Source organism: Scyliorhinus canicula, chromosome 2, assembly GCF_902713615.1.
Source record: "Scyliorhinus canicula chromosome 2, sScyCan1.1, whole genome shotgun sequence".
Classification (NCBI taxonomy): domain Eukaryota; kingdom Metazoa; phylum Chordata; class Chondrichthyes; order Carcharhiniformes; family Scyliorhinidae; genus Scyliorhinus; species Scyliorhinus canicula.
In genome coordinates, this window is record NC_052147.1 from 151553921 (window position 1) to 151566114 (window position 12194).

At 57.2% G+C, this 12194-nt stretch overlaps 1 protein-coding gene across 2 annotated transcripts in view; it reads left to right on the top strand.

Annotated features, from left to right (window-relative positions):
- The first annotated feature begins 8179 nt into the window (after positions 1-8179).
- The window catches only part of LOC119959651 (protein mono-ADP-ribosyltransferase PARP12-like), a 79105-nt gene continuing 75090 nt past the window's right edge, over positions 8180-12194 (top strand). The window contains exon 1 of one of the 2 annotated variants that reach the window (XM_038787838.1): positions 8180-8859. In XM_038787838.1, coding sequence (XP_038643766.1) covers positions 8531-8859 — 329 coding nt within the window. In that variant the 5' untranslated portion in view covers positions 8180-8530. The remainder of the gene's footprint in view (positions 8860-12194) is intronic. The other variant, XM_038787841.1, reaches the window with a different exon arrangement.

The window sequence follows — 12194 nt, forward strand, 5'->3', positions numbered from 1 at the left end:
AGAGCACACAAAACCGACCCCATTGTAGAGAAGGTGCGCCTGCTTCACTCCAACCCCCAGTACGCCTTCGTCGAGTTCCCCGACGGCTGTCAGGACACCGTATCCCTCCGGGACCTTGCACCCGCCGGGTCCAGCATCCCCTCTATCACTACAGATGCACCCCTCTCCCTACACCCCATCCTGCCGCCCCCTCGGCCTCCCGAGCCCACTAGCTCGCTGCATCGGTTCTGCGCAACCCAGCCGCCCCCTCGCGCTCCCGAGCCCACTGAGCCCAGTAGCTCGCTCCACCTGTTCCGCGCGCCCGCACCGGCTAACCCCCAGCGCCCTCAGTCCCCAGTCAAACCAGACGGGTATGGAGTTCGGACGAGATCTTCCTTGGAGTCCGCCATCGTACCCCAACCCACAACACCCGTCCAGCCACCGCAAGAGGCTGCAACCCCGGTGCTCCGCAGATCACAGCGGACAGTTCGACCACCGGACAGACTCAATTTATGAACCACCACCCCCGCCGGACTTGATTTTTTTGTAGGGGGTGAATGTGGTGAATGGAACTCCGTAATTCACACTGTATTGTATATACATGAGACCATGCATTTGTAAGCGCAGTTGCGTTGCCCGACCACTAGGGGGAGTAGCGTTGGGAATGCTTAGGAGTTTGTACAGGGCTCCACCCTTGGCTCCACCCATGACTCCTCCCCCTGGACTGCTGTATAAATACCAATGCTCAGAGCCAGTCGTTCAGTTCATCGAGAGTTCAACACGGAACACGCTGGCTCTGTAAGTAGATTAAAACCACTGTTCATATCTTAAAGCACGTGTCTAGTGAAATGATGGTTCCATCAATATGAAAATTATCTTTTCTTGCAGGCTTGAACATCCTCCGAGGCTCTTGGAGACCTTTTGTCCCGACCCGACCTGACCTCCGTGACCTGGAAGAAGATCGGGCCCAAACCGGAAGTGAAGTCCCGACCTCGATTTGGAGTCGACCCGGGTCTCGGAGCTCCAAACCCGGCCTAACTACCAATGCCAGCCCGGAGAGGCCCGCCCAGCAACCCGACCCAGAGAGGCCCGTCCGGAGACCCGACTGAGAGATTCCCGCCCAGCGACCCGACCCGGAGAGGCCCGCCCAGCGACCCGACCCGGAGAGGCCCGTCCGGAGACCCGACTGAGAGATTCCCGCCCAGCGACCCGACCCAGAGAGGCCCGTCCGGAGACCCGACTGAGAGATTCCCGCCCAGCGACCCGACCCGGAGTGGCCCGTCCGGAGACCCGACTGAGAGATTCCCGCCCAGCGCCCCGACCCGGAGAGGCCCGTCCAGCGACCCGACTGAGAGATTCCCGCCCAGCGACCCGACCCGGAGAGGCCCGTCCGGAGACCCGACTGAGAGATTCCCGCCCAGCGACCCGACCCGGAGCGGCCCGTCCAGCGACCCGACCCGGAGAGGCCCGTCCAGCGACCCGACCCGGAGAGGCCCGTCCAGCGACCCGACCCGGAGAGGCCCGTCCGGAGACCCAACTGAGAGATTCCCGCCCAGCGACCCGACCCGGAGTGGCCCGTCCGGAGACCCGACTGAGAGATTCCCGCCCAGCGACCCGACCCGGAGAGGCCCGTCCGGAGACCCGACCCAGAGAGGCCCGTCCGGAGACCCGACTGAGAGATTCCCGCCCAGCGACCCGACCCGGAGAGGCCCGTCCGGAGACCCGACTGAGAGATTCCCGCCCAGCGACCCGACCCAGAGAGGCCCGTCCGGAGACCCGACTGAGAGATTCCCGCCCAGCGACCTGACCCGGAGAGGCCCGTCCGGAGACCCGACCCGGAGCGGCCCGCCCAGCGACCCGACCCAGAGAGGCCTGTCCGGAGACCCGACTGAGAGATTCCCGCCCAGCGACCCGACCCGGAGAGGCCCGTCCAGCGACCCGACCCAGAGAGGCCCGTCCAGCAACCCGACCCGGAGAGGCCCGTCCAGCAACCCGACCCGGAGAGGCCCGTCCGGAGACCCGACTGAGAGATTCCCGCCCAGCGACCCGACCCGGAGAGGCCCGTCCGGAGACCCGACTGAGAGACTCCCGCCCAGCGACCCGACCCGGAGTGGCCCGTCCGGAGACCCGACTGAGAGATTCCCGCCCAGCAACCCGACCCAGAGAGGCCCGTCCGGGGACCCGACTGAGAGATTCCCGCCCAGCAACCCGACCCGGAGAGGCCCGTCCAGCAACCCGACCCGGAGAGGCCCGTCCGGAGACCCGACTGAGAGATTCCCGCCCAGCGACCCGACCCGGAGAGGCCCGTCCAGCGCCCCGACCCGGAGAGGCCCGTCCGGAGACCCGACTGAGAGATTCCCGCCCAGCAACCCGACCCAGAGAGGCCCGTCCGGGGACCCGACTGAGAGATTCCCACCCAGCAACCCGACCCAGAGAGGCCCGTCCGGGGACCCGACTGAGAGATTCCCGTCCAGCGACCCGACCCGGAGAGGCCCGTCCGGGGACCCGACCCAGAGAGGCCCGTCCGGAGACCCGACTGAGAGATTCCCACCCAGCAACCCGACCCAGAGAGGCCCGTCCGGAGACCCGACTGAGAGATTCCCGCCCAGCAACCCGACCCGGAGAGGCCCGTCCAGCGACCTGACCCGGAGAGGCCCGTCCAGCAACCCGACCCGGAGAGGCCCGTCCGGAGACCCGACTGAGAGATTCCCGCCCAGCGACCCGACCCGGAGAGGCCCGTCCAGCGCCCCGACCCGGAGAGGCCCGTCCGGAGACCCGACTGAGAGATTCCCGCCCAGCGCCCCGACCCGGAGAGGCCCGTCCAGCGACCCGACTGAGAGATTCCCGCCCAGCGACCCGACCCGGAGAGGCCCGTCCGGAGACCCGACTGAGAGATTCCCGCCCAGCGACCCGACCCGGAGCGGCCCGTCCAGCGACCCGACCCGGAGAGGCCCGTCCAGCGACCCGACCCGGAGAGGCCCGTCCAGCGACCCGACCCGGAGAGGCCCGTCCGGAGACCCAACTGAGAGATTCCCGCCCAGCGACCCGACCCGGAGTGGCCCGTCCGGAGACCCGACTGAGAGATTCCCGCCCAGCGACCCGACCCGGAGAGGCCCGTCCGGAGACCCGACCCAGAGAGGCCCGTCCGGAGACCCGACTGAGAGATTCCCGCCCAGCGACCCGACCCGGAGAGGCCCGTCCGGAGACCCGACTGAGAGATTCCCGCCCAGCGACCCGACCCAGAGAGGCCCGTCCGGAGACCCGACTGAGAGATTCCCGCCCAGCGACCTGACCCGGAGAGGCCCGTCCGGAGACCCGACCCGGAGCGGCCCGCCCAGCGACCCGACCCAGAGAGGCCTGTCCGGAGACCCGACTGAGAGATTCCCGCCCAGCGACCCGACCCGGAGAGGCCCGTCCAGCGACCCGACCCAGAGAGGCCCGTCCAGCAACCCGACCCGGAGAGGCCCGTCCAGCAACCGACCCGGAGAGGCCCGTCCGGAGACCCGACTGAGAGATTCCCGCCCAGCGACCCGACCCGGAGAGGCCCGTCCGGAGACCCGACTGAGAGACTCCCGCCCAGCGACCCCGACCCGGAGAGGCCCGTCCGGAGACCCGACTGAGAGATTCCCGCCCAGCAACCCGACCCAGAGAGGCCCGTCCGGGGACCCGACTGAGAGATTCCCGCCCAGCAACCCGACCCGGAGAGGCCCGTCCAGCAACCCGACCCGGAGAGGCCCGTCCGGAGACCCGACTGAGAGATTCCCGCCCAGCGACCCGACCCGGAGAGGCCCGTCCAGCGCCCCGACCCGGAGAGGCCCGTCCGGAGACCCGACTGAGAGATTCCCCGCCCAGCAACCCGACCCAGAGAGGCCCGTCCGGGGACCCGACTGAGAGATTCCCACCCAGCAACCCGACCCAGAGAGGCCCGTCCGGGGACCCGACTGAGAGATTCCCGTCCAGCGACCCGACCCGGAGAGGCCCGTCCGGGGACCCGACCCAGAGAGGCCCGTCCGGAGACCCGACTGAGAGATTCCCACCCAGCAACCCGACCCAGAGAGGCCCGTCCGGAGACCCGACTGAGAGATTCCCGCCCAGCAACCCGACCCGGAGAGGCCCGTCCAGCGACCTGACCCGGAGAGGCCCGTCCGGAGACCCGACTGAGAGATTCCCGCCCAGCGACCCGACCAGAGAGGCCCGTCCGGAGACCCGACTGAGAGATTCCCGCCCAGCAACCCGACCCAGAGCGGCCCGTCCGGAGACCCGACTGAGAGATTCCCGCCCAGCGACCCGACCCAGAGAGGCCCGTCCGGAGACCCGACTGAGAGATTCCCGCCCAGCAACCCGACCCGGAGCGGCCCGTCCGGAGACCCGACTGAGAGATTCCCGCCCAGCGACCCGACCCAGAGAGGCCCGTCCGGAGACCCGACTGAGAGATTCCCGCCCAGCAACCCGACCCGGAGCGGCCCGTCCAGCGACCCGACCCGGAGCGGCCCGTCCGGAGACCCGACTGAGAGATTCCCGCCCAGCAACCCGACCCGGAGAGGCCCGCCCAGCAACCCGACCTACCTGGTGATGGAAGAAAGAAAAGTCCACGTGGAGCCCCGACCGGGCTGACTTCAAGACCCGACCCCAGGAATGCCCAGGGAGGGAACAGACCACGAGACCCAGCCCAACCTGCTTCAGGAAGCCCCTGCCCACGACTGAGAACCCCAGAAACGGCGGAGACCCCGCGCGAAGACCCGAACGCACTGCAAGGTATTCCTGTGCCCGCAGAATGCCGGGATCCATCCAGATCACAAACTCATCCCCCCCAGCAACATCTCTACCTCAACCAGCGCCCGGGACCCTCCCAGATGTGACCCCGAATATGTAAACAGCGCCCTGGTCCCCGCCAGCGCCCTGGACCCCGCCAGACGCAACCACCTACCTTCCACAAGGGCTGACGTCTCACATCGGATCCCAGGATCATCCAGCAGCAGCCGCCGACCAAGGAAGCGAGGGAAACGCAGCGGTCTGCAGGTTAGACTGAAGCAACGCGGTTTCAAGACCCCTCTCCCCAGCATACTCCTGGCAAACGTCCAAGCGATTGAAAACAAGCTGGATGAACTTAACGCCAGATTTACCTCTCAGAGGGAAGTAAGAGACTGCTGTGTGCTCTGTTTCACAGAGACATGGCTCACCCCTGCCTCACCAGACTGTGCCATACAACCTGAAGGCTTCTCTATTCACCGGGGTGGACCGCACGGCATCTTCAGGCAAAGCGAAGGGTGGAGGGGTTTGCCTCCTCATCAACTCCTCCTGGTGCTTGGATGTGGTGACCCTGGCGACCTACTGCTCCCCAGACCTGGAATACCTGACCGTAAAGTGCCGCCCATACTATCTCCCACTTGAGTTCACTTCAGCCATTATCACAGCGGTCTACATCCCACCCCAGGCAGAAGTGAGGAAGGCGCTGGATGAACTGTGCACAGTCATAAACAACTATGAAACAGAACACCCAGAGGCCTTGTTCATCGTGGCCGGAGACTTCAACAAAGCCAACTTCAAGAGTGTACTGCCAAAATTCCACCAGCACATCTCCTGTCCCACCAGGGGCGACAACACTCTTGACCACTGCTACTCAAAAATCAAGGGCATCTACCGTTCCATCCCCCAACCGCATTTTGGGAAATCAGACCATAAGACTGTGCTCCTTCTCCCGGCTTACAAGCAGAAACTCAAGCAGGAGAATCCAGCTAAGAAGGTTGTGCAGTGCTGGTCCAAGGAGACAGAAGAGCTCTTACGTGACTGCTTAGAGACAGTGGACTGGTCCATATTTAAGAACTCAGCGACTAACTTAAATGAGCACAGTAAGAAGTCTTACAACACCAGGTTAAAGTCCAACAGGTTTGATTCAAACACGAGCTTTCGGAGCGCAGCTCCTTCCTCAGGTGAATCAGACATCATAACTTAAATGAGTATGCCACCACCGTCACAGACTTCATCAGCAAATGTGTGGACGACTGCGTGCCAAGGAAAGCAGTACGTACGTTCCCCAACCGGAGACCATGGCTCAACCGCGAGATTGACTCCCTACTGAAGGACAGATCTGAGGCGATCAAGGCAGACGACCCTGTCCTATACAAGAAATCCAGGTACGACCTCCGCAAAGCCATCTGAGATGCCAAGAGAGAATATCAAACTAAGCTAGAGTCACAGACAGACTCTCGGCGGTTGTGGCAAGGACTAAACAACATCACGGGTTACAAAGCGAAGCCGAGCAGTATCTCTGGCAGCAGCGCACCCCTCCCCGATGAATTTAATGCATTCTATGCTCGGTGTGAGCAGGTAACCAACAATCCGCTGTCGAGTGCCCCAGCAGACCATAATTCACCCATACCCACCATCACAGTTTCCGAAGTCAGATCGGCCTTCCTGAAAGTGAACCCGCAGAAGGCGACGGGCCCGGACGGGATCCCTGGTCGTGCACTCAGAGCCTGCGCATACCAGCTGGCAGAGGTATTCACAGACATCTTTAACCTATCCCTACTCCACTCTGAAGTCCCCACCTGCTTCAAGAAGACCACCATCATACCGGTACTAAAGAAGAACCAGGCAACGTGCCTCAATGACTACCGCCCGGTGGCCCTGACGTCAGTTGTAATGAAGTGCTTCGAGAGGCTGACCATGAAGCGCATCACCTCCATACTCCCGGAACGCCTTGACCCACTTCAATTCGCATACCATCGCAACCGGTCCACATCAGACGCCATTTCCCTGGCCCTACACTCATCCCTAGAGCATCTTGAAAACAAGGACTCCTACATCAGACTCTTATTTATTGACTACAGCTCCGCCTTGAACACCATAATCCCAGCCAAGCTCATATCAAAGCTCCAAAACCTAGGACTTGGCTCTCCACTCTGCAACTGGATCCTCGATTTTCTGACCAACAGACCACAATCAGTAAGAATGAACACCAACACCTCCTCCACAATAGTCCTCAATACCGGTGCCCCGCAAGGCTGCATACTTAGCCCCCTACTCTACTCCCTGTACACACACGACTGCGTGGCAACACTTGGTTCCAACTCCATCTATAGGTCTGCTGATGATACGACCATAGTGGGCCGGATCTCGAATAACAACAAGTCAGAATACAGGAGGGAGATAGAGAACCTAGTGGAGTGGTGTAACGATAACAATCTCTCCCTCAATGCCAGCAAAATTAAAGAGCTGGTCATTGACTTCAGGAAGCAAAGTACTGTACACACCCCTGTCAGCATCAACGGGGCCGAGGTGGAGATGGTTAGCAGTTTCAAATACTGTCACCAGACTCCTAAATAACCCTCTTATTGACTGACCTCATTAACACTACACCCTTTATGCTTCATCCGATGCCAATGCCTATGTAGTTACATTGTATATCTTGTGTTGCCTTATTATGTATTTTCTTGAATTTTGTTTAATTCCCTTTTCTCCCCATGTACTGAATGATCTGTGGAGCTGCTCGCAGAACAATACTTTTCACTGTACCTCGGCACACGTGACAATAAACAAATCCAATCCAATCCAATTACTTGAATAAAATATATTAAAAACATGTAAAACACCCCAAGGTGCTTGATGCTGTTACCTGAATAAGTTTGACAGTGAACCACATAAGGAGATATTAGAACAAGGGAGAGAAACCTTCTTCAAAAAGGTAAGTTGTAAGGTCAATGTAAAGGAGGAATCTGAAAGGAGAGAATCCCAGAACTTGGGGACCAGGCAGCTGAAAGTAGGGTTTTCAATCGTGGGTAAAGGAAATGTGGGATGTACGGGAATCCAGAATTGGACAAACACTTCTCAAACTGTTTTTGTCTGGAGAATCTGCAGAGATGGAGGGATTTGAACACGCGGATGAGAATTTTAAATGAAAGCATTGCTGGAAGGGGAGCCATGGTAGGTCAGCAAACATGGCTGATGGTGCAAGTTACGATTTGGTGGCAAAGCTTTGAATTAATTCAAGTTTACAAAGGATGGAATCTGGCAGGCTGTCACAGGAGCATTGGAATGATTGAGTCTGAGGGCAACAAAGGTGTGGATGGTCCGTGTTACCTTTGACTCTTGGTACTTTGAGGTTGTTCAAAAGCAGACTGTGAAGATGCTACAATGACTGGACAGACTGCATAAGCTAGGGCTCCACCCCGGTTCCTCTGTAGTGACCCTCGGTGGCAAGTGCACATGTTCCTTGAGTAAGGGTAAAAACGTGCTTTGCTGTGGTGCCTCCAGTCAAATAGCTGATGCACCCACTGCCTCAGATATGGGTGACATCATGCATGACCCTTTTTGCATGTAGTCCCAGCAAGTCAACACCTTCAAGAATTAAGGGGAAAACTGACAAAAGGGAATTTGGTAACTGAAGGGTTAAAATAAAAGCCTTCTGACTCGAGGTCGCTGGGCTTGACGCAACAGTTAATAATCAGCCAGTGAATCTCCTAGTTTCAGTTTTGTTTCTAGGATTCCGTGTGACTTTTGTTAAACTTGCCTTCGTTTGGAAGAAGAGGGAAGCTGTGCGTGAGGAGGTGGAATGTCGGAGTTGGCTGTGACAGAATACATTCTCAAGCGCCTCTGTGCCAATGATGGGGCCCTGGAATTTAGGACCATCCAGGGAGAAATTGCCTGCAGTTATAGTGTCTCCGGGGCGGAGTTCAGCAGGCTCCTGTGCAACAAGCGCCACTTCGCCGTGGTGAGGAGATCAGGAGCACCGGGGCCCAATCTGACTGCAGACACTCTGGTCATCGCTGTCACCTCAGTCAGGTTGTGCAAGAACTATCCAAAGAGGGATTGTCAGGACTGTGGCGAGCTGCATCTGTGTCGCCGCTTTATCTACGACGATTGCAGGTCAAACAAAGCCAAGTGAGTGAGTGTGGAAGTGAACTCTTGCTGAAGAATAATAACACTCGGTTGTGTTACCTGGTGTGAGGCCTGGTGTGCAAATCACACCCCTGCTGAGGTCTATAGCTGTCATCTGTCTTCAAATACCAAAGAGCCAGCTGCTTTTATTTATGCAGTTAAATCTGCTTCTTGTCGACTGGCAGATCCAGTTGTATTCGATCTTACAAAACTCCGACACACAGACATTGGGTGTGGCTTCTCTGTATTTATTTTTGGGACGTTTGCAAGGCTGCCAACTATAGACTCATAGAATCATTACAGTGTAGACAGAAGCCATTCAGCCTATCCAATCTGTGGCAGCTCCAGCTCCTGCTCCCCAATGCAGCCCCCACCTCCCGACCTGTAGCAAGAGCAACTCCGCTAGTCTTAATCCCCCACTTTTTCCGTTCCTTTTTAAAAACATGTTTATTCTCCTTTTTCACATTTTCATCATATATACACCCAACAACAGATAATCAACAATAACAAGTACAATGGCAATCCCCTGACCAACAACCCCCTTGATCTTACAAACCCCCCATCATCTTAAATACAGAACAAGAAAGAAAAAATAATCCATGGTCATCATACATAATCACTAATAAACTATACATTCCAAACCCCCACAACCACCCCCCCCCCCCCCCCCCCCAACCACTGATGTTTGAGATCGTCCAATTCTTGAAAGTGCATGCTAGACTAAGCCCATGAAATGTAGAACCCGTCCATCCTTCCCCTCAACTTGAACTTCACTTTCTTGAGTGTTAAGAACACCAGCAGATTTCCACCCCCCCCCCCCCCCCCCCCCCCCCCGGGGGCCAGGGCACAGGGTGGAGAAGCTGACCTCCACACCGGCAGGACCCGCCTCTGGGCAATCAGCGAGGCAAAGGCTAAAACATCTGCCTCCACCCCTACCTCCAGCCCCGGCTGGTCCAACACCCCGAATATGGCTTTTAAGGGCCCTGATTCGAACCTCACGTGCACCACCCTCGAGATAACCCTGAAGACCTCCCTCCGATACCCCTCCAGCTTCGGACAGGACCAAAACATGTGAACGTGGTTAATGGGGATCCTCCCACAGCGCTCACATACACCCTCCACTCCCTCAAAGAATCGGCTCATCCTCGTCTTTGTGAGGTGCGCCCTGTTGTATTATGCTTCTTCATGTAGCATAAGCTGCTTCCTTGATATAAAGTCTGACAAAGGAAGGTTCAGACTTGGAGATAGGTTTAATTCATTTATTGAACAGTTAACAATTCTCCTACTTGAGTTCGACTCTCCTGCTAATCTTGCTATAGTAACTCAGTCTAACTAACCAGTCTGCTCTAAGCCATGCGGTGGGTGTGATGCTTCTGATCTGCTCCTGTGTCACCTGTGGAAAGAGAAAGAGCATGTGTGCCCTGTCCTTTTATATGGGTAGCCCCCTTGTGGTAGTGTCACCTCTGGGTGTCTTGACTGCCCATTGGTCGTGTTCCTATTCTCTGTGTTCATTAGCTGTATGTCTGCATGTCATGATGTCTCTGGTGCTCCCTCTAGTGTTTACTTAGTCTTTGTGTATTTACATTAACCCCTTGTTTATTTACAGTGATGCATATCACCACACGCCCTATACGTGACCTTCAGCTGTATCAGCCCCAATCTCACACACAAGGTTGAGGGGTTTCCCCTCCGGAGCACCTCACACCACAGACCGTTTTCCATACTCTCCCCCAACTCTTCCTCCAACTCTGCTTTAATCCACTCCAATGATATCTTGTCCTCCCCCAGAATCACCCTACAGTTCGCTGACACCACCACCATCTGCCGCCAATCCCTTCTCCAACAATGTGGGGGCCGTCGCCATCGGGAAACTCTGTGTACCTCCTTCCTGGCGAAATCTCAGACCTGCATATATCGAAACATTTCCCCCTGCCCCAGCCCATATTTTGCCCCCAGCTCCTCCAGCCTTGCAGACCGGCCCCCCAGAAACAAATCCTTTAATGCCCTGACTCCCCTCTCCAAAAACCCCCATCCCACTTCCCTGGCTCAAATCTATGATTCCCCCGAATTGGCATTTCCCTTGACCCTGCCCACAACTTAGGTGTTGTCTCAACTGCCTCCAGATTTTCAACGTCGCTACTACCACCGGACTCTCTGAGTATTTCCCCGGGGCCATTGGGAGCGGCGCTGTTGCCAATGCCTTCACCCCTGACCCCTGCACAGACTCTCCTCCATTCTATAATATTACTAGTTTGGTAGGGAGGGTGAAAGCGGATTTGGTACGGTGGGATGGTCTTCCTCTGTCGCTGGCAGGTCAGGTTCAGGCGATTAAGATGAACATATTGCCATGGTTCTTGTTTATTTTTCAGTGCCTGCTGATCTTTTTGCCAAAGGCATTTTTTAAAGAACTGGGATTCCCCCCCACCCCTCTCTGATCCAGCTCCTTGCCTTTTCAGCATTCGCCACCCAGTGATAATATAGTAGCTTCGTGAGACGCAACCCCCCTGATTGCCGTCCTCTCTGCAGAAGCACCTCCCCCACAATGCACACACACACAGATAAGCGAGGTAATCATCTCCTCCAGTTCCCGGCCAAAGGCTCGATCACAAGCACGAACAACAGGGGGGACATAGGTCATCCCTACCTCGTCCCACGGTGCAGAGCAAAATATCCCAAATTCATGTTATTCGTGCAGACACTCGCCCTCGGCTCCCTGTTTCGCAATTTTACACACTTCACAAATCGGGGCCAAATCCCAAAACGCTCCAAAACTGACATCAAATCCACCATTCTACTTGGTCAAACGCGTTCTTGGCGTCCAGTGTCACAACCACCTCTGTCTCCCTTCCCTCCGCCGGTGCCATAACCACATTCAATACCCTCCTACTATTTGAAAAGAGCTGCCTCCCTTTCACAAACCCCATCTGATCTTCCCCTATCACCTTGGCAATACCTTTGCATCCACATTCAATAACAATATAGGTCTGTACGACCCACATTCTGTCAGTTCCTTTTCCTTCTTGAGCAACAGGGAGATTGATGCCTACCCCAAAGTCTGTGGCAACACCCCCCTCCCTATCGCCTCCTCAAACATCCCCACCATCAGCGGCCCCAACGTATCCCTCAATTTCTTATAGTACTCCACCGGGAGCCCCCGCTACCTTCCCCGACTGCATCCTCCCAATTACTACTCCTGCTCCCCTATCACCCCCTCCAATGTGGTCCCATCCTCCACCCCCAACCTCGGGTATTCCAAACCATCCAAGGATTCCTGCATCTCCCGATCTTCCCCTTGTGGTTCCGACCTATATAACTTCTCATAAAACTCCACAAACACC